Source organism: Pezoporus flaviventris, unplaced genomic scaffold (genome assembly GCF_033815535.1).
Source record: "Pezoporus flaviventris isolate CSIRO_AGI_PZ_B2104156 unplaced genomic scaffold, CSIRO_AGI_Pfla_v1 ptg000100l, whole genome shotgun sequence".
In the NCBI taxonomy this organism is placed as follows: domain Eukaryota; kingdom Metazoa; phylum Chordata; class Aves; order Psittaciformes; family Psittacidae; genus Pezoporus; species Pezoporus flaviventris.
Window position 1 is genome coordinate 2439565 of NW_026892648.1, and position 24949 is coordinate 2464513.

General features: G+C 40.1%; 2 protein-coding genes across 2 annotated transcripts in view; one reads left to right on the plus strand and one right to left on the minus strand.

Annotated features, from left to right (window-relative positions):
* NUDT2 (nudix hydrolase 2) overlaps nt 1-24949 on the plus strand; it is a 213492-nt gene that overhangs the window by 178301 nt on the left and 10242 nt on the right. The gene's annotated exons all lie outside the window — the stretch shown is intronic.
* The window catches only part of KIF24 (kinesin family member 24), a 31592-nt gene that overhangs the window by 2810 nt on the left and 3833 nt on the right, over nt 1-24949 (minus strand). Inside the window, exons 2-12 of the mRNA XM_061477144.1 lie at nt 21439-22063; nt 17923-18112; nt 16004-16101; nt 13756-13971; nt 12031-12118; nt 9917-10038; nt 8356-8461; nt 5283-5354; nt 4538-4647; nt 1021-3411; nt 68-161 (exon numbers count right to left, since the gene is read on the minus strand). Of these exons, the coding sequence (XP_061333128.1) occupies nt 68-161; nt 1021-3411; nt 4538-4647; nt 5283-5354; nt 8356-8461; nt 9917-10038; nt 12031-12118; nt 13756-13971; nt 16004-16101; nt 17923-18112; nt 21439-22049 (4098 nt within the window). The 5' untranslated portion in view covers nt 22050-22063. The remainder of the gene's footprint in view (nt 1-67; nt 162-1020; nt 3412-4537; nt 4648-5282; nt 5355-8355; nt 8462-9916; nt 10039-12030; nt 12119-13755; nt 13972-16003; nt 16102-17922; nt 18113-21438; nt 22064-24949) is intronic.

The following is a 24949-nucleotide window of genomic DNA, read 5'->3' on the forward strand; positions in this document are numbered from 1 at the left end:
AAATAATCTTTTAAGATTAATTTATGCAAGTTCAGCAGGCACTGAAATCATCATCTGAAACACTTACCATTGCTGACATCTGATTTATTAAGCACTCTTCCTTGAAGCACAAGGATGCCATTTCATCCAGCTGCTGCTGATGGGCCTGAATTACAGCCTGTCTGATTAACATAAAATACACCACTAGTTACACAGCCTGCTGTGCTGCCTATAATTACTTAATAAAGCTTTACGAAGGGGAAATATCCCAGGGGAAGCCTTGCTATCCTCTGTTCCTGGCACTCAAAGTGCACACCAGTGCTCCCTGAATTGCAGTGGACTGCACTGGTTTGGGGTTAAAGATGACCTTGATGTGTCAGGATTGCTCACAGAGGAGTGACTACAGCCCCTGTTAGCACAAACAGCACAGGAGCATGTACCGATTTTTACCAAAGGGAAATCTAGGAGCAAAAAAATTGTCTAATTAATCGGTGAAATTGCTTACAGCCATGAGGCTGATAGTTATTTTGGTGAAAAACAGGCAGAGCAGGAAGGCAGTGCTGCTGTCCATTCCTCTGGGCAATCTTCTCTGACCAGCCAGCTATTTTCAGTCATGTGAATGCAGTCCAGTCCTTTGGAGCTGACAGTGGCAGCTCTCAGCACTTTAAAGCTTTACATCCACATCTTCAGTAACTGCCCAGCTGCTCTGTCTGTTTTGCTTTCAGTAGGGATGGAACAGCTGTCACCTGATTCTTGATGGAAGTTTTGATATATTTTAGTACTCGAGAGCTTATAGGACTGCAGTTCTCAGTAACTAATTCTTCATTATCCTAGGAAGCTCTAAGAGAATAATTGGCTTCCTGTGAGATTTTAAAGTATCACTATAAATTATCATTGACCTTATTAAGTAATTAGTTCATAGATTGATTTGCCATCAGTTTTTAAAGTACATATGAGTATGATACACAAATAACAGCAAATGTATCATGTGCCTAGAACTTCTAAGCTTCGTGACAAACTTCAGTGATGAGCAAGACTTACTGTGCTTTTTCTAGGGCTTCCCTCTGCCATTTTCCCATCTCTGATGCAGCACTGGCAGAGCTGCTGCTGGACACGCCTGAGGGGCTCTTTGCATTTGCTAATGGCTGCTTATCTTTAGTTGCAAATGCTGAATCTGCCACAAAAGTCTCTTGTGTAAGAAGATTCTGCATTAACTTGTTCTTTAGCAACCCTCTTTCCTCATTGCTGAACAACGACTTGGCTGAGTCTTCAGAATGACTGAAGTCCTCATTCTTCAGTCCTGACTTGGGCTGCAGTAGCAGGCTGCTTTCCTGAGAGGGGGACTGGACTGTGTAATCCGTGTGTCCCACACTGAGAAAGCATGGTGCACCTGAAAAATAGCTCTTTTTGGGTATGTCAGCATTTATTTCCTGAGCCATGGGCTCAACACTGGGTCCTTGATTTGAGTTGGATCTTCCTGAATTACCAGTATTATCTTTAATATCTGCACCACACTGTCTGCCACACAAGTATTCGGGAAACAAACCACACTCTCTGTGTGTCCTGGAGCCCATGGATTCAGCTGTGGATGTTTCTATCAGGTCACGTCCAGCAGATAAGCTGTGAGCGACCCCTTGCTTTGGTGAAGCTGAGCCCAGGAGGCAGTGGCAAGGCTTCACATCACAGCACAGGGGTGAGAGCCTCTTGTCCCCTGTTTGTGGGGAATGCAGCAGGGTGCAGTGCCTTCCGCCACGACGCGTTTGCTCCCCCAGTTCCAGCATGCTGTCCGTCAGAGCTCTGCTTCTCGTGCACTGCCAGCTCTCTTCTGCAAACCTGCTCTGGGAGCCGAGTGTGCTCTTCACACAAGGGGATGTCTCTTGGTTAGAGGACACTTTCTCTGAACCAGTTGTTTCCTCATAGTCAAGAAGGGATATGAGAGGGGCCATCAGCTCAGAGGAGAATTCTGAGGAACAACTGGAAGATCCACAATGGTTAACACCATTTTTTCGAGCTTTCCATTTCACATCTCCTGCAATTACAGCATGTCTATCCAAAGTGGATTCTTCCTTCTCTTCGTGCTGGAGGCCGACCTCTTTGCTCTCTGGAGTTCCCAGTTTCAATACGGGAGAAACATATGAGTTTGAAGCTTCCTTTTCTGCAGTCAAGGGTTCTTCACTGGAGTAAACAAGACATCTGTGTTTGGATTTGTGCTGTTTGTGATCAGCTAGGAAATCTTTGCCATTTTTCCAGTTACAAGCAGGATCATCCTGCAGGCAGTAAGGTTTTTCAGCAGCATTGTTTGAGGAGGGCTCAATAGTGAAGTCGTAGTTCCAGTCTGCTGCAGTTTTGCTGCAGCCTGCATTTTTAATAGATTCCTCTGTCTTTGGGCTGCCCTCACAACAATCCCAGCTGTCATCTAGTTCATGTTCTGGCATGGATACTGCGTATTTGAAAAATAAATCCTGTCTCTTTTGGCCTTTTTGCTCTTCTTCAGTTTCTTGTTCTCTTTGATGGAGGAAAAATGAATGTTGACTGCATTTGTTGGTGTTTTTTCTTTTCACGCTCTTTTGGCTACAGATAGGTGAGAAAGAATCTTCACTGAAATCACTGTCATCCAAGTCTTCCAGCTGCATCCCCTCTTTGCTCTGTACTTCTGTGGGAGGAAGGCTCAGCTCCTGCTTCACTTGAATCTCCTGGGGCTTGTACTGTGTTAAAAACCTCTCAAGAGGTTGATAATTCAGTTTTTGCTGTAGGATAGGTGGCTGCTGAAACTGCTGGTGATAAAGACGTAAATGCTCTTCCCTTTCCTTCTGAAATGGAGGCAGATTTGTCCAGGTTTCAACACATTGTTTAGCAAAGGTACTTCCCCATTCCTGTCTCCCATCAGACAGCAGATTTCCATCTCCAAAGGAAAAATCATCTCTAGGAACAAGCTGTTTCTGAACAGGTTGCACTGTCTGGACTTTCAGGCCCTGGGCAGGTGGTCTGTCTTGCATATACTTGTCTCTCTGGCCACTCTCTTTCGTTTCTGGTGTGGCAGCATCCTTTGCAGTGGGGTTCTTTTCAGAGTGGGGAGGCAGATCATCATTCTTCTTCTTCAGGGGATGTGCTATCCGTAGAACTCCCTTAACCGGACTAGCGTGGTGGAACCATGGTGAGCTGGGATTTCCTCTGTGGGCATGTCCTTTGCTGATTGCCCTGGGGGTAGAGGTAAAAGGGACACTTGATGGCTGGAGTGCTGCAGGACATGCCTTTGTTTTTGTGGCATTTGAGGGATGCTGGAGGCCTAGCTTCACTTTCTTTGGAGAGCTCTTTTCCCCAGGTGGCAAAGAAGGATTGTTTTGGACACGTTTTGGGGATACATTTCCAGCTGTCCGACGCTTGTTTGTGATGGGGGTAGGACATTTAATCCCTTTCTTCAGCTCCTTGACCCTGTGAATGAAGTTGGCTTCAGAAGATGTCATGCTTTCAGATAAATATGCGTCATCAGAACAAACTAATGCTTTCACATACTAAGACTATACACTGAATTCAGTGTCATGATTTCTGTTTTAACTGTGTAGTTATCCACACAGACATCAAAAGCCTTCCAAAATGCCTGAACTACTGGAAAGAGCTATAGCAGTATTTTGTAGTGCTTCCTTGAACAGTGCATAACAGGTTAAGTGAGTGAAGATAGCTTCTGCTGGGCTGCATTTCCACACTTTATAATGCAGCATGGCACAGTAGCAGCTGAAGACAAACCAGTACTCTCCATAGCACATCACACTGTCCCACAAACACAAACTAGGGCTGTTGGAGCAGTTGCAGTGGGGGCACTTAGCTCAGGTGTACAGGGGTACAGGACTCCTGGATCAGACTCATCAGTGTAACTGTGAAGAGCTGCTTAACTGCTATCACCCTGTCATCTCAACTCTTTCCTTTGCTCCTCTTCCCCCTTAAGCATCTCTTGTCCTCTTAACCCCACCACTGCTGTAATTTCAAGCATCCTGTGTAGGAGGGAAGGTGACTTGCATGTATTCTAGGCAGAAATACAATACAAAACTAAAACATTCGGGGGGGGACGACGGGATGCTAGTAATCCTGCAGTTACAATGATAGATATATTGAATATAAGGAGGAAATTCTTTCCTGTTAGGGTGGTGAGGCACTGGAATGGGTTGCCCAGGGAGGCTGTGAATGCTCCATCCCTGGCAGTGTTCAAGGCCAGGTTGGACGAGATCTTGGGTGATATGGTTTAGTGTGAGGTGTCCCTGCCTGTGGCAGGGGGGTTGGAACGTGATGGTCTTAAGGTCCTTTCCAACCCTAACTATTCTATGATTCTATATTTTCATCGTTAAAAGTTGCCATCAAAAAGGATTTGCAAGACCCAAAGAATTTTAACACCAAATATAAGAGTTGGGACAAGTATGGATTGTATTTACATTGTGAAAATTGAATTTCTTGCCTAAATCAACAAGTCCAATGCAACCAAAATAAAATGTAACCACAAACCTCATACATTACTTCTTTTCTCTTTGTGCTTTTCACCTTTGCAAGATTGAGCTTTATCACCTACCTGTCGGCATATCTTAAAGTGTTCAGGGTGTGCTCTGTAGCTATGTGGCTTGGTGACACATTGGCTATCATACACGTCTTGGAATTGCCAATGAAAGAATCCTTTAACACCTAGTGTTGGAGGTAAAAAATAAGATTCTTAGCAGTGTATGTACCTTGCTTTTCCCATAAGTTAGCAATGTGTACAGAAGCAGTTGATCATGATTTACCATCCCTTTTTGTTTTTTTTTTTTTTTTAATGTAGTCCTCATCTCAATTTGTCTTCCAATTCTTTGTTTACAATTTACACAAGTGTTAATAAGGGCTCTGAACAAGCCCTTGCACCAGGTGCCATAAGGGTGCTCTTATGTTTTGAAGAATAAAGCATATATTACAATTGGAGTGAAGAAGCACTGAAAACTCACAGGACTGTTACTGCAGAGAAGATCCAAGATTGGTTGCAGACTGGGTGGAAATGGATGGTAACTTTGAATGAATCGGGAAGGCAGTGTTTGAGGGTTTTGTTTGGTTTTAGGTTTGGGTTTATTTGGTTTTGACCATGCCAGTCCCCAGGGACTGGCTGGGGGATCTGGCAGTTGGCCTTAATTCTGTGATTACCTTTAAAATTAATGTTTGCAGAAGTTAAGTTTTTCTCTTCAAGAGTTTAACAGCAGTTATTGAATTATGCTTTTTGTTAAAATCATTATTTATTGATTATTTTGTCCTCATCAGGGAAACCTCTACTGCTGCCTTTTTGCTCATTTTACCTGAGTTAATTTGCTTTGCCGGAAAGGAGTATGTGCATGTTCCTGATCCAGTGCCCGAATGCATTCCTTTAGCTATCAAAAATAAAACAAAACAAAAAAGAGGGGAAAAAGCGTGTTAGTCACACACTGGCAAGAAACTGAACTGCATCAAACCTAACCTACAAAATGTGCAATTTCCTTTGTGATACCTTTAACTCCTACTACATGATGTCCCTTGTTGCAAGGAGAGTTTGTTGCTGCCAGAGCCACAAATAGCTTCAGCCAGTTCAGTCAGCAGCAGCAGTTTAGCTGCACTCAAAGAGAGCAAAGCTGCAGCACACAGCACAGCTAGCCCTGCCTGGTGGCTCGGTGAGCTACACAACCCCAAGAAACTGGGTAAATACACGTTTAGCACACACAGAGCTCCACACTACTGTGGACCTGCTGCTGCCTGGAGTCTGAAGCCAGGTTGGGTGTACCCAAGACTATAGTGCAGCTTGCAGGGCAGGTGTACCCCAGTAACAGAGCTTCTTCAGCTCCATGTCTTACAAATTTCCTTCTCCTAAAAGCTCTTCCTCTGCCCCGAACACCCCAACACTTTGGACAACAGCATTGCAATTTTCTTATGTCACTCTGGCAACATTTTCATACCTTGGTCAGAGATAGCACAGGCTAGTAAGTGCATATTTCTCCCCATTATGAGAATAATATGCAGTCTAGATGTCACACCTATGTGTGGGTACACTGGACTGTATGAGAAGGCAGTTGATCTCAAGGTGCAAGGTGCTAACCCAAAACCTTAGGGATAACACGGACCAGCGAGCTGTGAGGTGGACTGTGTTCAAATCCAGGTTCAAGGCAACGGTCACAAGGTAACATAGGTACAGCATATCTAAAGAAATATGTCACTGTGCCCCCTGGCAGGCTAAGAACTATACAAAATACTGAGAATGGAACAACAGACTGCTCAGCGAGTGGAGATACAGCCACAGAACTTCCATTAAAACTAACAGAACATGAGCAGCTAGCTAGACTCATACCTTTCACAGAACTCACTATATCTTCTTATTGTTAATAACCATCAACAGAGGTAGCCTGTAGCTTGAAGGAACATCCCTTGATTTATTACCAGCCTTGGAAGAAGATGTCATGTCACTCAGAGATATGCACTTTCTTGCCTTATTTCCACTGAGCTAAGCACAATAGCATCACACTCCTTATCAAGCCTGGATACTCTAAAATTGGCAGAAATTTACTGTATATCCATGAGACAAGTCATTTAGAGCAAATATTGAAGGAAAAATAAGGAGATTACAGTACTGTCATGGTGATTCTGTCATGAAGCAGCCATTGTACGTTTAAAGCCTTACTACATTCTACATACACTCACTTAAAATGACACTTATTTCTCACTTTTATTGTATTTTATTAAAAATCACAACTATAACAAGAGATCAAACTATTCTAATTTTTTATTCCACTTCTCATAATTGCAGTATCTGAGTATCTTCTACTTGAAATCAACATGAATATTCAAAACAGGAGCAAACTTCAAACTTAATGTGTCTTAAGGCCTGAAAGGGAGTGGTATCATAACTGAGAGCAGAACTAGATTCTACAGGCTGCAGGTCATACAGACTTACCCCAAGATGCCTATATAGTGAATTCAGTCACTAACTGTACTCGGTTTAACACAATACCAAAAGTACACACACTCTGATTTTAAAAGTTCCTTTTAAAAGAAGAGTTTCGTGATCATAGAATCATAGAATAGTTTGGGTTGGAAAGGACCTTAAGATCATCAAGTTCCAACCCCCCTGCCATGGGCAGGGACACCTCATGCTAAATCATATCACCTAAGGCCTCGTCCAACCTGGCCTTGAACACTGCCAGGGATGAAGCATTCACAACCTCCCTGGGCAACCCATTCCAGTGCCTCACCACCCTCACAGTAAAGAACTTCTTCCTTATATCCAATCTAAACTTCCCCCTGCTATGAGGTCTCCACGCAGCCTTCTCTTCTCCAGGCTGAACAACCCCAACTTTCTCAGCCTGTCTTCATACGGGAGGTGCTCCAGTCCCCTGATCATCCTCGTGGCCTCCTCTGGACTTGTTCCAACAGTTCCATGTCCTTTTTATGAATGTGATCTTACATAAAGCTTCACTTTTCTGGAATCCTTTCTGTTCAGGTCCTGACTCCCCATTCCATGCAGTTATTGACCAGCAAGTACTCAAGAAAGCATAAAGTAGAGAAACACATCTACTTTACAGGCTGTCTCTCAATATAAATACCAGTATTACACAGCAGGAAAGCCTCTGTGCAAAAGAACATTCTACGTTCTCAATAAAAGCAAACCACCTCTTACTTACTGCACACTAAAAGGTACAGTTGTGTGCACTGACTTCTGCACTATTGACTGGTACTAATTGCATACCACTTCCAGTTTCACTTGGAGAAGCCCTCAGTCACCAGTGAGCTTTGTTCATTTGAAGTAAAGGATTGCAAAGGCTTCTGCACAATTTATGCTTACAGGAACTTCAGCTTTTTCATGGGTGGCATTTCTCTGCTCCTTGTCCCTCTTTACATAACTGTGTACACTTACAAAAAGTTGCATTAAGCGGGCATTTCTTCCTGTTCGTTTTCCCCCATACATGAATTACTAGTTTCTGTATTTTTGAGTATTTAAGGCCTTTACTCCTGATTTGAAAGAGTTCGAGTGGTGAAAATAACCAGCAGGAAGAGACGTGCTTTTATGAAACAAATATGGTAATCCCAAGAAATATTCTCTGGAATTAAAAGGGACAAAACTTTCTCTGTAAAATATAGGACACTTATTATACTATACCTAATATTCTCTATGATGTGTTCACCTGGCTGGCTGTAAGAATGGCTTAAAAAGACTTGATCAGAAATCCTTTTCCCTTTTAAATTGTCTTTGAGGCATGAGACAAATTAAAGTGGACACACTTAGTACTTTGGTTATTTTTCCACCTCCATGGAATACATACATGCATTATTCTGTGGTTCATTTTATTCTAAAACACATGCTAATAATTAAACTCAAAACCTTCCCCAGAAATGCTAGTAGCTTACTGCTAAAAGACTTTGGTTTATTTCTGCTCCTTCCATTTTTGTTTGCCGATCTGAGTCTCTTGCATCAGCTGCCCTTTCGCTGCCAGCCAAGTCTATGAATGATATCCTAGAAAAAACAGAGTTTTGTTCATCTTAGAGGTTAGTTTTTATATTTTTATTTTTTAAACTGAAGTACTCTAGCACGTGACATCAGATTAGAAAGAACTACTTCTGAACTAAGAGAAATACCCACTGGAAATATCTGAGGCACCATGATAGGAATAGCATTAGGAACACTGTCAGAGCATCCGGACACTAACACAGTTGCCATAGAACGTGTAATTGCATGTGATGAGAGGGCTCCACAGTTTAATGGATATGCTGTTTAAAGTTTAACACATTAATCTCTCCAGGTAATCAATGTGCTTGTGGTTTCCTAAGAAAACAGTTAAAGAAACTGTAGATTTTTAAATTATCCTTCCAGGTATGAGGGACAATTGCCGCGTCAAATTGGAATTCAGGGCAATATGAACAGAAATTTCCACTGAAGTAAGTAACAGACTGAGCTTTCAGTGTTCCTTGACCCTTCCTTCTATGAAACTCAATTACTCCTTCTCATGTTCCCTAGCTCTAAGTGCCAGCTGCTGTCACTGACTGTTGCACTGTATCTTTTTCTTTGCTGTTTTCTGTTTCTGGAACAGCCCTGACGTCTCTTACAGGCATATCTTGGGATCCTTTCCTCACTCTGGCTCACTTTCAGTAACAAAAACCCAAAAAAGGCACATATGCCACACCTACATAATCACATACATTTCTTTTTCTAAGCCTGCCTCTTCCTCTCTCCACTATGTATGGCTATTCCATTTTGCCTTGTATGTAAAATAAGATCTTGGGAAGCAAAACTGCATGGTGGTTGCTGGAAGGGCTTGTCAGCATGATTTTTTGACTCAGCACTAATACAGATACCTAGACCTCTCTTTCCTCAGACCTCTTTCTTGGGGTTGTTTAGTCTGGAGAAAAGATGATTGAGAAAAGGCACAATTACAGTCTTCAAATACATAAAATAGCTGTTACAAGTTGAAATAAACTGCTCTTTTTGGCTGCTGCAGATAGCACCAGAACCACACTCTTAAATTATCAGGGAGGTTTAGGTGAGGTACTGTGATTCTTCTGACCACAGGCAAACTTCTCTAAGGGAATCATCTCCACCTGCACTAGTCATCCGAGGCTCCCTTTCTAGTCAATTACAGGACAGAGCTGCTTTGAGGGGCAAGTCCACCTGACCTAGTTTAGGTGGCATGAGGTAGAAATTACTGTTTCTATTGACTTCAAAGGTGATGAGCTCAAACATCAGTATGCCCATTGCAGACATTTACCTGCATCTACATTTACATCAGATGTGGCTTAAGTGCTCTCCCTGGGAACAGAGAAATGACTGAAACTCCTCAAAGTCCCTCTGAACCCTATCTTCTGATTTCAGTCACAGCTGCCCACTAACTCAACACCTCCTTTTTGTTTGCCTTCTGGATATCCCTGGGCTTGACGTCCTCATCAGCCCCAAGCAGTACACTTCTCATCTTACCTTCCAAATGTCCTGTTGGCTGTGTCTTTAATTTGAATTTGGATAATAGCATGAGATCGAGAGGAATCTGAGTTGACTCCAGTAGCGCCTGTGCTACGTTCTTTCCCCCCCTTCAAAATCACCTGCAAAAAAAGAGGGACAAAATCCAAGTGTAAATTGTAAATAAAAACACAATCTCTCAGAAAGAGATGTTCTCCTAAGATGAGGAAATATGAAGAAGAATGGTTCATTCCAGCCTTAAAATTTGGTGCAAGGTGGGTGTTAAGTTAGACTGGATCCCTTCCAATGTTTCTTTCAGAACTTTGTATATGGACTTGCTTGCAGAAACACTACAGAGCTTTGTGAGGATACTGCACATAAGCAGTTGTTGCATCACATATTCACTTGGATTTGCAAAATATACAAACTATAAAATTAAAACCAGAAGTATATCAGCAATGAAAGAAAGAAAGACTGTAGACATAACCTAACAGACACATAAAATAACTATTTGTGGCGTTCTTTTAACATTTCTCTTTCTCATGTAATAAATAAGTACTGTTACCCAGAAAATAACACAAAAATTACAATGCGCCAAAACCTTTCTGCATTTCTATAACTAAAAGAAATTGTGCTAAAGTAAGGAACAAGGTTAAAAGATTGATTTTACTCAATACAATAATAAAATAGGAAAACAAGGAAGAGAGGCAAAGCAAAAGGACACAGGCTCCTTCATAATACATATCCAGATAGTTCTCTTTTGAAAACTCTTAATGACTATCAAAGTCTAGTAGCCAACTGCAGCAGGACATTCATAAAAGTCATAATTTCATTTCTAGTTGTAAGAACAAATTATATCATTATCTAGCCAAATACATACATTCTCAGTTGACAGATGTACATTATTCTTGCCTTTCAGTGGCCAGTTTTCAATCAGAAACCTAACCAACAAAAACCTAACCAGCAGCTCTGAAGCATTACATTAGTGATAAATGCAGATAATTTCTGAACCAAAGCCAACATTAATGAATGGTAAATAACTAGGGATGTATTCAAGACTCTTCCCATATACCTGTTGTGGTCTATTAGTAAGCTCTAAGTCAAGCCACTGACATTCCTGTGTTCAAAGGGGCTGTGGACAGTATCAAATTCTTCTTTTGCTGAGATACGTGTAATAATAAAGTCATTTCATAGCTCTTCTGTGTGTGGAATGTGATAATACAGAGGAATGTGTTAATCAACCATATAGCAAATTTACATATTAATTTGGAGAAGCATCACCAGCATGTCCTGAAGCTTGGAGTTAATGGAAGATGAAGATAAAAATTAAATAGAATATACATGGGCAACACTATGCCAATTTTAATGAGTCAATTACACTATCAGGCACTTGTAATTTCCTCAGTGAGAAAGGAATTAAACTATGAGAAGTCAAGATAAATAGAAAGCAGACTTAACCAGCTTGTTGGCTGCAGGACAATGTAGAAAATTTGCCAGTGCCTTTTTAGGGTCAGCCAGGCAGGGAAGGAAGACTGAAGCCTTGCTTGTACTGAATGTCAGCTGCTGTTTAAAGATCCTAATTTTACTTGCTATCACACATCATTATCTAAGCAGGAGCTTAATCCTAATTCAGATCAAAACCTCAATCTTCAGTATTTTCTAATTTATAATTCTATTAATTTTCAAATTTATATATTTTGTCCCACATCCATGTACCTTTAAAATAGAAAATTTAACTTCACAGAAGCAAAAAAAAATACCAACCAATATCACTGGGAGAAAACACTTATCCAGCTTTAAGGGTCCCTTGCTGGGACACAATTTAATTTCTGGAATAGTGATAGCAGTCTATTTCTTGGCAAAGATCTTCCCACAAGGAGTGGCAATAGAAGCAACAGCTGTAAATCAGCAGCTTGCACGTCAATAATACAAGTCACAGTGACCCAGAAGCTTACTGAATTAAAGGCACTTCTAACAGTGCTCCTTGGTGCTCTGCTAGGGTTGCCACTTTCAGAACCTTAAACAGGAACATACACATGCACTACTCAACAAATAACAACCTCTGTAAGTAACATATCTCACAAATCAGCAAATGAAGCTGTAGAAGACAAAAAATAATCACAAACAGAGGTTACCTCCAGCAGTAGATCTACAGAGTCCACCTGAACCTCCCGCAGTCCAACTATTTGAACAACATGCTTGCTATCTTCTCTTGCAAAAAGTCTGAAAACAGTGCAGAAAGAAGATTTCTGAAATCTCAAATAGCAGCAATGAAAACATATGTAGTGCTATGACACTGTGAAAAAGCAATCAAGGCTGCTGAATGGGGAGAGGCATCACTGTCATTCATTTATTTTCACAGCTGAAGAGGTATTTTTTTTATAACATGCACCACTGATATTTCACTGTTAAAGAGACATTAGCAGTGCATTTGTGCTCGTTCAGGAATATGATAAAGCAGGGAAGTAAATTATCTTGTTTACATTCTAGAGTTCTTGTCTCTCTTTCAGCTGCATCTTGGGCTTCTCCTAAGAAGTTCAGACTGTAAGTTATGCTCTGTTGGAGTTCTCAAGATTCATGCACAGGATTTCAAAGCAGCTCCCATTGCCACAGTCAGATTTCAGAGCACCTCTGCTGTGAATCACACAAGCATTACAGTACACAGGAAGAATGTAGACATGATGCCTATAGGAGTAAGTTTAATCTTCTACTTCAATGACATGCAGGATAGCTAGTAGACATCTCAAGGATATAAGGACACTCCTTTTGCCTTAGTAACTTGACCCCTTACATAGCAGATTATATTACCTGCTCCTTAAAGACTGTTTTGGAGAAAGGGCACACACATGCACAGAAATAGGTGCTTCCTTTGTGAACAGATGCTCACTTCCTCAGAATCATAGAACAGTTAGGGTTGGAAAGGACCTTAAGATCATCAGGTTCCAACCCCCCTTCCTTAGGCAGGGACATCTCGCACTCAGGGAAAAAGCCTCCCTCTTGAGCCCTCCTGTGTGCTCTAAGGACAGTGCTGCCAAAGCTGCTAAAGGTTCCATCTGACAGCTAATGCTCCTTCAAGATCATTGAAAAGATTTCATTACTTAGATATTAACTGACTATTACTCAGAGATTTCAGACCACAGTGGTTTTTTTTATACCATATACTGAGTTGTCCGATTTCCATTCTGGATGGAGTTCCTGTAGGAGTATACATCCATCCAAAAAAAGTCTGGGGCTGAGGTGATGGCAGCATCACCTCAGGCTTGCTTCAGTTGTGTCACTGGGCTGCTGGGTGAGAAGGTGAGCAGACTTTGCAGTGTCAATCATGACAACTGGGAGATCAGCGGGATCTTCAAAGACTAGAGTGGCATGAGGAACGGCCAGAGATTACGTTTGAGTAGGCAAAGACACGGACTCCACAATGGTTGGCATAAGAACTAGCCACAAGAAGGTTCTTTCTCTACCTATGGTGTTCAGTTACTGTATTATTATAGTGCAAGCAAAATAGCATGAGTTCATATCCATTCTTACTTATTCCTCTCCTCCCACAATAGTAAAAACCAGGAGCCCCTATCAATACCACAGTACTTAGTGTCAGATTCTGCCTTCTCTAAGTAGCTCCTAGAATCAGAATCACAAAATGGTTTGGGTCGGAAGGGACCTTAAAGATCACACAGTTACAACCCCTCTGCCACGGGCAGGGACACCTTCCACTAGACCTAGGAACAACTCAAATTACATAACATTTACTGTAAATGGTAACATGTTAAATGAAATTGCATATAACAGTAAGTGATTTATAAACAACAACCAAGTGATTCATAACCATAGCTTTACAGTAAAATGTATTTTTATTTAAATACCTCTTCCTTCCATTTAGCAGGTCATAAAGCTGTCCACAGTAGATCTCATAAAAACTGATCAAAACAAGGAGATCTTTCTTGGACTGTGATGCTTCCAACTGTCTAAAGATGTCCTTAGCAGCCAAGGCGTAGAGTCCTGGGTTCCGCTGAGTACCTATCATAGTGTAAGTCTTGCCAGCACCAGTCTGCCCGTATGCGAAGCAGGTTGCATTGCCTCTGCGAAGATAACTTGTATTTTTAGTGTCACATCTGATTTATTCATATCTATTAAAAAAGATTCTGCAATGTAAATTTCTATCTATAGTGGCCGCTTAGCAAGTTTGGTTTGATATCCTATCTGAGAAAATGTAGAACGTTTAACTGATTCCCAAGAGTGTCCTATGGAGACCTGGCATGTCACAGAGTGCTGGCTCGCTTCCTTTCTTCCAGATGCCAAAAACACATTTAAGGAAACAAAAATTCATTATTATTCTTCCAGCTGCTTAGATGCTTCAGAAGTATCGTAGAATTATGAATGGGAATCCTACTGATTATGAATCACAGAGAAAAATTACTGACATGAGACGCAAAACAGCCACAAGTCAGGATCTGTATAAACACGTGTTGTACTTGATGAAAATTAACACCCCAGCACTATAATTTACTAAGCAAGGCTACTTTGTCTCAGGCTGCACACAGCTATATCAATCTAAAGAGGTGTTGCCTAGGGGAAGGTCTTGCTCTTTCTTTCCTCTGCTTCCAGCTGTGTGACCTACCCCACTGACTCACTCCTGCCTGTGCTGGCTCTCACATTAGATTTTACTCCACTGAAACAAAAGAAAGCTTTCCACTTTTTTTTGCAAGCTAATTTTTGCTGCTTCAGTGAATTAAAGCACATCACAGAAGATCACAAAATATACCCAAGCTGGCTTCCCATGACCGATGGAAATGTATCTAGCTGGAGGTAAGGAAGACGATCATCCCCTTTCAGTGGTAGGAAGCTGTTTGGTTCTCTCACTCCAGCTTGTGCAACCACAGTCTTGTCTTATTCCAGATTGCTCCAGCTTTGTCATCATAGCACCTTAAGATTATAGTGCAAATGCACATGAAGTGCCAAGGTCCCAGGATATGGCTCCAATGCCCTTCAAGCCCATCTAAGTTGAGGTTTCTACATGCCTACTTCTTCCCCATCCTTGGTCTTTTAACAGGCACTGAACCCGCAAATATGATGTGAACAGATTCAGGGAACTAATAATACAGAAATAATACAGAACAAATTATTTGCTCCTCCCCTCCTTAAAAAAAGGACCTTTTAGCTGGCTCGGAACCTTAAGAAGAAACAGGTAAAAATGTCAGGCTGCAGTAAGCACAGTGAAGAATTTCTTGACATCTTTGATTGCAGAATTAGCTTACCACAGAGTCAGATTAGACCAATGTCAATGAAGGGGATGCAGCAGGAGGGACAGGAAATTTAGGGAAAGCTGAGAAAAAACAGTGACATCTCTCCTGGTGGCATTATTGGATTAGCTGTAATGTGAATTGTGCTCTTAGCGATTATTACACAGCAAGCTACAAGCGTCATTCTCCTTTTCTACTTTCCTTTTCTCAAAAGCATGACATTCTCTGTCTATGCTGATTATACTTGGAGATTTTCAGTAACAGAATGCTCCATTTTCTTAATTTTCAGCATGGGCACATTATTCTTTCCTTCAAAGATTCAAAAGTGTAATTATATTCAAGCTTGATACTTTGCATGAAAATAAGATTATTCATGTAAAGCCACCATCCATTTCCCCTTAATCAGGAAGTACGTCATTATGATTAAGCCTCTAAGCAAATATAAATCAATAAAAGTAAATCATAAGATTACTAATAATTTCTATTGCCCTATGAACTGTTAAATACATGAAAAAATATTTCACAGCAGTCTCAGAAAGGGGTAATATTATTCTTCTACAGATGAGTGTGCTAAACACCTCTTTGTTAGAGAGGAGATTAGACTTCAGAAATGGTGGAGCCATGGCTTCTCTGAGGTCCAATTTTAACTTCTTTTCTGATTTAAATTTCTCACAAAATGTGAAGAAAGTTTTCCCTGATTTATGTTGTCAAAACTGCAATCAAAGGCATTCTAAAAGGGTGATGGTATGAGGCAAAAGTGAAATGAATGTATTTTTCAAAAGATGAGAAGTGTAAAGGAAAATTAAAGCAGTATCTGAAATTTGCAAACAACAAGGCAAAAAAGTAAGAAATGTAAGCAGTGATGCCCTACCCATTGAAAATGTGCTGAATGAGAGGATGAGCTGTCTTCATATACACATCCTGATTGGTACATGACTCCCCAAAGACTTCATCAAAATAAAAAACATGCTGAAAAATAAATATGATTTACATGAAAATGAGTATGTTTCACTTCTCCTTCACCCCCATTTAAATGCAAAGTTAAACAACAGAAATCTTTCCAATAACTTCATATGGCTTTGGATGAGGTACAAAGTGATTTAAGCCCATTTAGCAGCATGACACACGCAGAAACAGATTATGACCAATCAAGAGACTGAAGGTAGGAAAAATAAAAGAGGGAAAAAATAAAAAAGAGAAACAAAGAAGCCTTAATTTCCCATCATTCTGAAGAAGAGCATACTACAGCCTTCTGACAAGAAAAATTCTAATTAAAAAAAAATATTCTGGAAATGACTCACCCTGTACAGATGTACAGTAAGACCACAACAGTAAAAAGAACTTAGAGTCAGCTATTGACTTTCTCAAAACTAGTCCTCAGTTGTGATTAATTGCCTCTGTTCTGCAGACTTAAATACTGTTTGTGCCAGAGAAGACAGAAGTTATTCCTAAGTAAAGCTGGATTCTATTATCTTAGAAGGGGTCAAGAAAAACCCAAATTCCCACACTCCAGATCTAAGTCAAAGCATGAGGGACTCTGGAAACACTGCAACAGAGCTCGTTATGGGGTCCTTCTAGTGTTTGTAGGGACAGTCACAAACACAACGTTTTCAAAAGAGCCTCCACGAACACTGCGCTCTGATAAATCCCCTGCAGTGTAAACTAAAGTGGTAGATGTCTAGAACTGAGAATCGTTTCAACATTGTGCAAACAAACCACATGAGCACACAGGCAAGTTAAACCAGAGTCTCAGCACTCACACTCAGCTCAAAGGGCAGATGTGCTCTGTGACTGGCCTGCAGTTGTGGAGCTGGAATATGACCCACTGCCTCCCACTCGCTCTGTACCCCTTGCTGTTCTTTCTGCAGGAACCAGAGGTGGAGGCAGGGTGAATAGCAAGACCTGCAAGTTCTCCTGGGTCCTACAGAATAGACACAGCCTTTGCCATGGCATACTTTTGTTTGGACTATGTTAACTGATAGCAGTATTTCATTTGTCTGTACTGATATAACAAAGTCAATTAGTGGTTATTTCAGCACTGAGATACTAAGGTGATAAGCACCACATAAATGCCAAATATAGCTAGTCAGATGGAGGGAGTGGGGTGGAGTTGCTGCATTTGTCACACTGTAAAATGTGGTATATGAACCAGGCCCCAGAGAGCTGCAATCTGAAATTTTACTGGATACTCCAAACAGTTGTTCCTAGGAACCAGACTGTAAAAATAACACCCAGTAGAGTGAGAATGGCTTGCTGCTGTTCAGAAATCAGTTGTGTTCCTGGTGCTGTCATTCAAAAGTGAGAATTTGAACTATGACAGCACAAGGTTTTTGGGATTAAGAAACAAAGGCCAAAAGGGAACTTAATTTTCAAAAGCATTTGAGAACAAAGGAAGGGAGGGGATAAAGGGTGTATGTGATTCATTGAAACAGACCTACAGTGCTGAAATAGGGAAAAGGGAACTGCTCATTGGAGCACTCAGGAAAGCTATGAGGAGGCTCTGCACCAGGTAAATCTGCAGCAACAGCATGTAGCAGAGGGTTTTATTTTGCCACGTGCAAAGGAAGCTCCAAGAGACACGTTTTTGAAGCTTAAAATTCTGGGCTTGGGTTTTCTGCCACAGGCTGGTATAAGTAGAAGCAATTCAAATATAGTTTGCTGAGCTCAAGTGCAAGAAATGAAGAAAGGCCTTTTCTGCTTCACCTCATGGAAACTCTAAGCACAATTTGCTTTATTGTGTCCATGCAAGTGACTGGCCCATAAACACAATTTACAAGTGGAATATGTTACCTGTAAAATATATTGGGTGAGATCAACTGCCTCCTTCTTCTCATGAAGAAGTAAGGTTTCCTTATCTTTCACTGTGATGATATTAACCTCTCCACGTCGCTCCTCTCTCAGGCCCAAAGGACGTTTTCGGACACACACTCTGATTTTTTCACTCTCTGTCCATGGTATCTCTTTCTCAGAAGCACTGGATCTACAACAATAGAGTAGGTTTACATTTTAAAATGAAGTTACAACAGAACCTAGAATTTATTTAAATTTATTAGCTTTATCAATAAATGTTTCTGTCTTTAATGGCTTATAAAAAGAAGACCCAAAATATGCCTCACTGTTACACAGTGAAGTTTCTGTGTTTTTTTTCCAATAGAATGATGCCTTTTGTGCACTTCTGTTGAAAGAATACTAGTGTTTTTACAGCTTCATTCCTGAACTTGTTGCTGGATTGGCATATTTTCAGTTGACAACAAAGATGCGATGGAAGCTGGCATAATATGCAAGTTAACATAATGAAATTTAATCTTGCTGAAGTTATTCACAGTTGTAATTAGTCAATAATGTACAGATACAAATATGAACAGATCTTGAACAGGAGAGGGTATAATATTTAGTTGCTTTTCCTTTTACGCTGAGTTTCATTCTTCCTATTATGGGCTGTCAAGCAGGTTACACGTAAATAATTCAAACTGGGAAACAAGACCATGTCATCGTGTGCCACATCACCATGTTCCTATTCAGCTCAAAGAAAACTTGAAATGTTGATCTTGTCATTGTCTCCCCTATAGTCTTTTTTCATAAAAATAATATGTGGTTTCAGACCACAGGCAAAGTCGTGCTACTGCGTTTTGGCAACTCTCCTTTAGTTCCCTTCCAGACACCTCAGAAACATGAGGTCATTTCCTTTTCATTGATTAACCAGCAGCATAAAACATTTTGCGATGCAGCATAGAGAATATGCTTGAATTCAACCAAAATATATTCAAGCCTTTCCCTTTTCAAGCTGTTTTCAGCCAAATGATGTTCAGCCTGGATTTGAATGTCAAGTTCTGAAACAAAAAACCCAGCTTTTAATCAAGCCCCAGCTTGGCCAGAATTAGAGTTTCTGCCATGCTGCCCAAATGCCCTTCCAAAATCTTTTAATGGAGCAACCAAAAACTAACACATACTGGTTATCTAATAAATTAAAACCAAACCCACAAGTTACTCGGTATTTCATTACAACTCCAAGCTTGTAGTATCGTTGCTATTGTGCAGCATGATTCCACAGAAACACACAACATGCCGATATAAATCTCAAGATGCTGTATTCAAAAACTACACACAAGTAATCTTTACTTGTAACTGGAATCCCTTTAATTTTAGCACAGCTTTCCCATGCAGACTAGGATCTGGCCCTGCATTAAGATGGAAAATTCTTTTCCCTGTAAAGAAAGGCAGTGATACTTGAAATAAGATGCTTCAAAAGCTAGCGTGAGCTTAAGGATAACACTAGGCACCAAATGTCATCCAACAAATGATCAGAGGCTCTGAAGTTTAATTCTCACTGCACAGGCTGGATTTGGTTACCTACAGAAAGAGTCTGGTGCGCTCTCAGAGGCTGCAGAGGAAGCACTGATTGCAAAATCTGGGGAAAGTGAAAAACAAAGACTTGGAGGCTCCATTTTTGATAGAAAAGGCATAAATTCTTTCTAGTACAGACACACATTTAGTTGAATATGCTTTGTATGGGAACAAAATGCATTTTAATTCTATATGCTGAACATGAAGTTTAGATTTTCTATTAATCTTTTGTAAGCAGTAATTGTATTTTTAACAATTTTTTTTTCGGTTACTAAAAAGACCAAAAATCTTGACACAGACCATTAGAAACCTGATTAGACAACAGGTCAGAAGAATAACCATGCCCTGCCCGTCGCTGTCAAAATCAAGCCATTTGGTGTAGGCAAGTAGAAAAGATATTGAAACATATTGAAAGAGCTCTTAATCTTTCTGCCATCTGAAATCATGCCAGTAGTTTCCAGTGTTTCTCATAGATGAGACTGGATTAGACTTTTCAGTGATCAAATAACAAGGTGACATGGGAATGGATGGATTCAGTGAAGGAGCACTTGCAAAACAGGAATCACAAACCCACGTGTCAGCAGACTGGCTCAAGCCTAGAATGCACAACAAGTACTCTGTGGTCAAAACAGGAGAAAGAGAAACTCAGGCATGTCAGGAGGAGGATGCAGAAAGCCCACCATAATGCTCATTAATAAGCTGAACCATAATGTTAGGCACAGAACAATGTGCTTCAGAAAAAGAGAGAAGAACAAGGAAACAAAGTGAAAACAATGGAGAACACAGCTTTATCACAGGATTAAAAATCTTGAACTCCTCTAGCTGAGCCATTAGGTTATATTTTATCATTTTTTACTTGCTTTACTTTTACCAGAGAAGCACTAGGAATCCTGCCCTTTAGTTGCACCTTGGCTCAACTAGAGGAGGCAGAAATGCACTAAGATGCCAATACAGGTATGCGGTTAGAGTGCTTCTCTGGAAGGTGGGAATGACTTTTTTCCAGCAAAAGGGAGTTATAAACCTCTGCCTTGCATTTCCCAGTTTAAATTCTCTAACTACTATGTCACCATAGTACTTTTCCACTGTGGCAACAGCATCTGTTCCTCTAGGCTACATGCATGCTTAATGGGAGTTGTAACTGACACCCTGACTCCATGGGTTCTCCCATATACCAGGTCTTTCCCCACAGCCTTCTCAGACCAAGTCCCATCTTCATACAGGTGCCCCTCCTCATTGCATTTTTAAACAGAAGTGCCACAACTGCACTGCAAGGTGCTAAATGCTGGTAGTATGTGTGCAGAGGGGTATGTGCTCTGCTGCTGAGGCAGGAAAAACATATTTTGTGCCTTAAAATATTTTGCAGGGTAGATTTACCCATGGTTCAAGATAACTATAGCCCTTCTGTTACCATATGCTGGTAGAAGTATGGAAGTTACAGATCATGTGGTTGGGGAGCAGCTGCCTCTCACCACCATATCTATATCCTATAACAGGTATATTCATTCTGTTTCTTTTTAAAGCTCCAGCTTACAAATTTTTTATGAAGAAAGCCATCACAAAAGTTATCCTTTTCACACGGAAAAACTTGAAAAGCTTATCAACAGACAATGCCATATTTTGGAAAAACAATGTTTTTCACTATAGTCTCATGGAAAGATAAAGAGTAAGAAAGACTGGCAAAACCACCATGAAAACAAAGCCTTATATCCTGAAAGACAATAAAGACTATTCTTAGAAAACCTTGGTGAGCAGCAGCTGGTGAAATTCAGGTGATTACTTCTACCAGACTTGGAGAGTCCCAAGTGCTTACTAATATCTCTCTTCAGTATAGAATTCTGCATTGCTCTGTAGTGGTAGAATTGCTCATTTGGAGGTTATGAAGACAGATTCTCCTCCACTAGGAAGAAAGAATTAATTATGACCAACTTGAAAAATAGCAAAATAAAGGCAACTAATTATTACCTGATATAGGAATGAGGTAGCCCATAATTATACCCTGAAATATGAGTTATTCTTTGTACAATAGGAGCTTCAGAATCCCCCAGGAGCGGAGCAATATCACCAGAAACTGTTGGACAGCTCAGGTCTTTTTTTGTGCATGTTCCAGGAGTATTTAGATCTCTTCTAGTTAACCTGATGAGCTCTGAATCATGTGGTTGAATGTGTCCCAACATTTCCCCTACACTGTTCTCTTCATTGGCACCAAAATCAGATAAACCATATTGTTCAGATTTGGAGTCTTTAACCGTTCCATCATCTTCTTCAAAGAAGGACTCAAAATGCAACTGTCTACGGGGACCGGATCTCGTCACCTGAGGATGAATGAAAAGGCCACTTGGTTGAAAATCTTCCTTGCTTAAGTTTGAAATGTCTTCCTCTTGCATAATTTTGATTATTCTAATGAGCTGAAAGAGTCGTTTGCGATCATTCATGTCATGAACCCCCAGTTTGGTATAATCTTTCATGGTAACTTTGGCAAGCTCATCAATCTTCTGAAGGCCAAAGGCAGCAAAATGGGGATAGTATTTTTCAAGTTCTGCCTCACAAAGGCATTCATAAAGGCATGATGCCATCTTCAAGCTAACACCTACAAGAAATCAAACAGAGTAAGTTTTAGAATCATATAAAGCATCACATCTGTCAAAGTTATTCATGAAGAAAGTACACATTTTCTGATGCCATTACCTGCAATTAGGCTGGAAGCCTGTTAACTCCAAGTGTACAATACACTAGACTGCCAAACACTCCATAATAACAACAATAAATGAAACATGAAACATAGTTTATCTGTGAAATTATATTTTTAAGTTACAGACAATAGACAACATGTAAAAACTGCACAATGCAGTGTTACTTACTGCTGCAGAGCTCCTACACGCCTGATGTCTACTTGATGAATGCCACAGCTACTGAAACCCTGTCCTCAAGCTACAGAATGTAAAATGCCTAATTTTAGACACTCAATTTAATATCAGGGCATGTGGTCTAATGTGGTTCAGCTATGCCTGGTTAATGAACCAAAGCAGAAGAAATTGCTTTTGTCCTCACCTCAAGCTGAATAATTAAGAGCATTCATCTTATAGATGAAATACAGCAAAGTTGTAGTTTTGTCGCATACTTTCTCTTCAGTCATGAATCTTGTGAGCATTTCTGAGTGCCCTTGATCAAATACCCAAAACAATCTGCAAAATCTGAAAGACAGAATTTCTCTAAATCTACATATGCTATCGGAACGCCATACTTGCATTCTTGGGAAACCCAAAAAACCCAACATGCATCACTGAAAGGTATGCCAAAAACCCCTCAACTCCTTCACTCATATCTCCCTACCAAGGCATTGTGCAGCTGTCTGTATCCAGATGGATTAATATCTGCAGATATTTTTACTTGTTCCATAAAATGGAAAAATGATAGCACTTCAAGTATCTGTTGCCCACTTCCTTTTTATATCTTTGCTCATTCTAGGTCCTTCACAAATACAGCTCTTCCTTATGTTTGGCGGTTACAATAACATTCAAGAAAACCAACTTATTTAAGACTAATTCCCCCCCTCCCCCCCCACCTCCATCATTCAGGGTAAGTTCTTTGGCAGGATTTTTCAAGTATCTCTACAATATTAAAAAAGTTGGTACCAAACATCACCCAAGAATTTGATTCAAAATCATTAATTAACACATTATGTTGAAATAATAGTAATACCAATAAAGATTATTTTAAGGTGCCCATCATGTAAGATATTACACAGGCTAAAAGATGCAGTAGAGGACATCTAAAATGACTTAGAAGCTAGAGTCTAAGCTGGAGGTAGCTATAATAAAATTATGAGTTTCAGCAGTACAAGCTTTAAGACCAAAATATTGGTATGTAGGCAGACTTATTTAACGCGTATGTAATGCAATTATGAATCTTGAGATAAAGTCAGAGCCACTGCTGAGACTGTTAGATCCTCAAGAGGGAAATCAGAATTGAGACGACAGGAAACTCAAAGAACACATGTGCAAGGGTTTTCACAAGCATTCACAATTTACCAACTTCTCTAACACAAAATTCTACAAGAACTTCAGACTTCATTTCAAAGATTATGTTTTTGAAAAAAAAGCCTATCTTGCATAAGGTGCTTAAAATGTAAATACACTGCAGGTCCTCTGTAACTGATGTATGCATTGCCATGGGAAACTTACTTTGTTTGACAGAAGGAGCAGCTAGAACAAAATGCCAAGACAGCACTCTCTGAGAATCTGATGAAGATGAACACAATCTATCAAATTTCTTTTGATTTTTTTTTTGTCTAATCTCACTCTGTATCCTAGATTATACCTACATCTTTAGATATGCATAAGCTAAATACAGAGGCCAAAGACCAGCGCAAGAATCAATTTATTATTAATATTTGTTTAAATTATAATGTTGAGCACAGGAGAGAATATAGAGAATAAAAAGTTAAGAAACTGAGGCATTTTACAAAACAAGAGCAGCAGACAAGGGGAAAGAACTAAGAATGTTAAGGTCAAGATTCCAATTAAAAATTAAGCAAAAAAATGCATTTATATAGTTAGACATGGCTGTACAGACAAGTCTCCATTTTCTGGAATAAGGATTGTGAACAATATAGGTACTGAAGAACATGCCAGAAGATTAGCACTGAGACTTGTAAGCAGCTCTGCAAGGCTTACTAGCTAAGGCTCTGTGCCTTCTGAAAGCAGTTAAATGGCTTCTTAATGACAGCTGGCCTGGGAAGTAATGTTAGTACTTCTTCTCCCCCAGATATGGTAAATCTTGCTGGATCTAAGTGTTTTCAACCTAGGGAAACCAAACATTGACTAACAAAGGAATAACAAACTAATCAACCATGGATTCAAGAGTTTAAGCAGTCATCATGGTGATGGGTTTCAGAACTTCTGATTACTTTAAAACTCAAGAGAAGACAATTTTCTAAAAAAATTGGTGTGGTGCATACATGAGAACATCCAGGGAAAATTGCAGTTGTCAGTGAAACCCTTCTGGCTTTTTAACTGGTGATACTCTAAAAGAAAGGAGTGCCTTTCTACTTATTAGAAGAATACTTCTAATTCATTCAGCACTATGGAATTTCTAAAACAGATACATAATTCTTTAAAATAGATTGGCTTTGTAAAGAAACGAGAGGAGCATTGGTAGATTTTCAGGAATCTTAAACTGTTAATGATAATGCCATCTTCTGGCAAAAAAAGGGAAGACTTTACTTTTTTTACAATAACAGCCAAGCATTCCTTCGGTTATTGCCAGGAACTAATTTTGTTTGTTCACTTAAGAGAACATAGTGTTCTAGGGCAGAAAAATATGACATTCTTCAGTGTGGTAGTTTCATATCAAAACCCAGGTTTTGTCCCCTGCAGAGCTATGGGGAAAATATAATCCTTTATTGAAAACAGGATTGAGACAAAAGCCTAAGACTTCTTAAAATAGTTGGATATAACATATTTTGGGAAAAAAG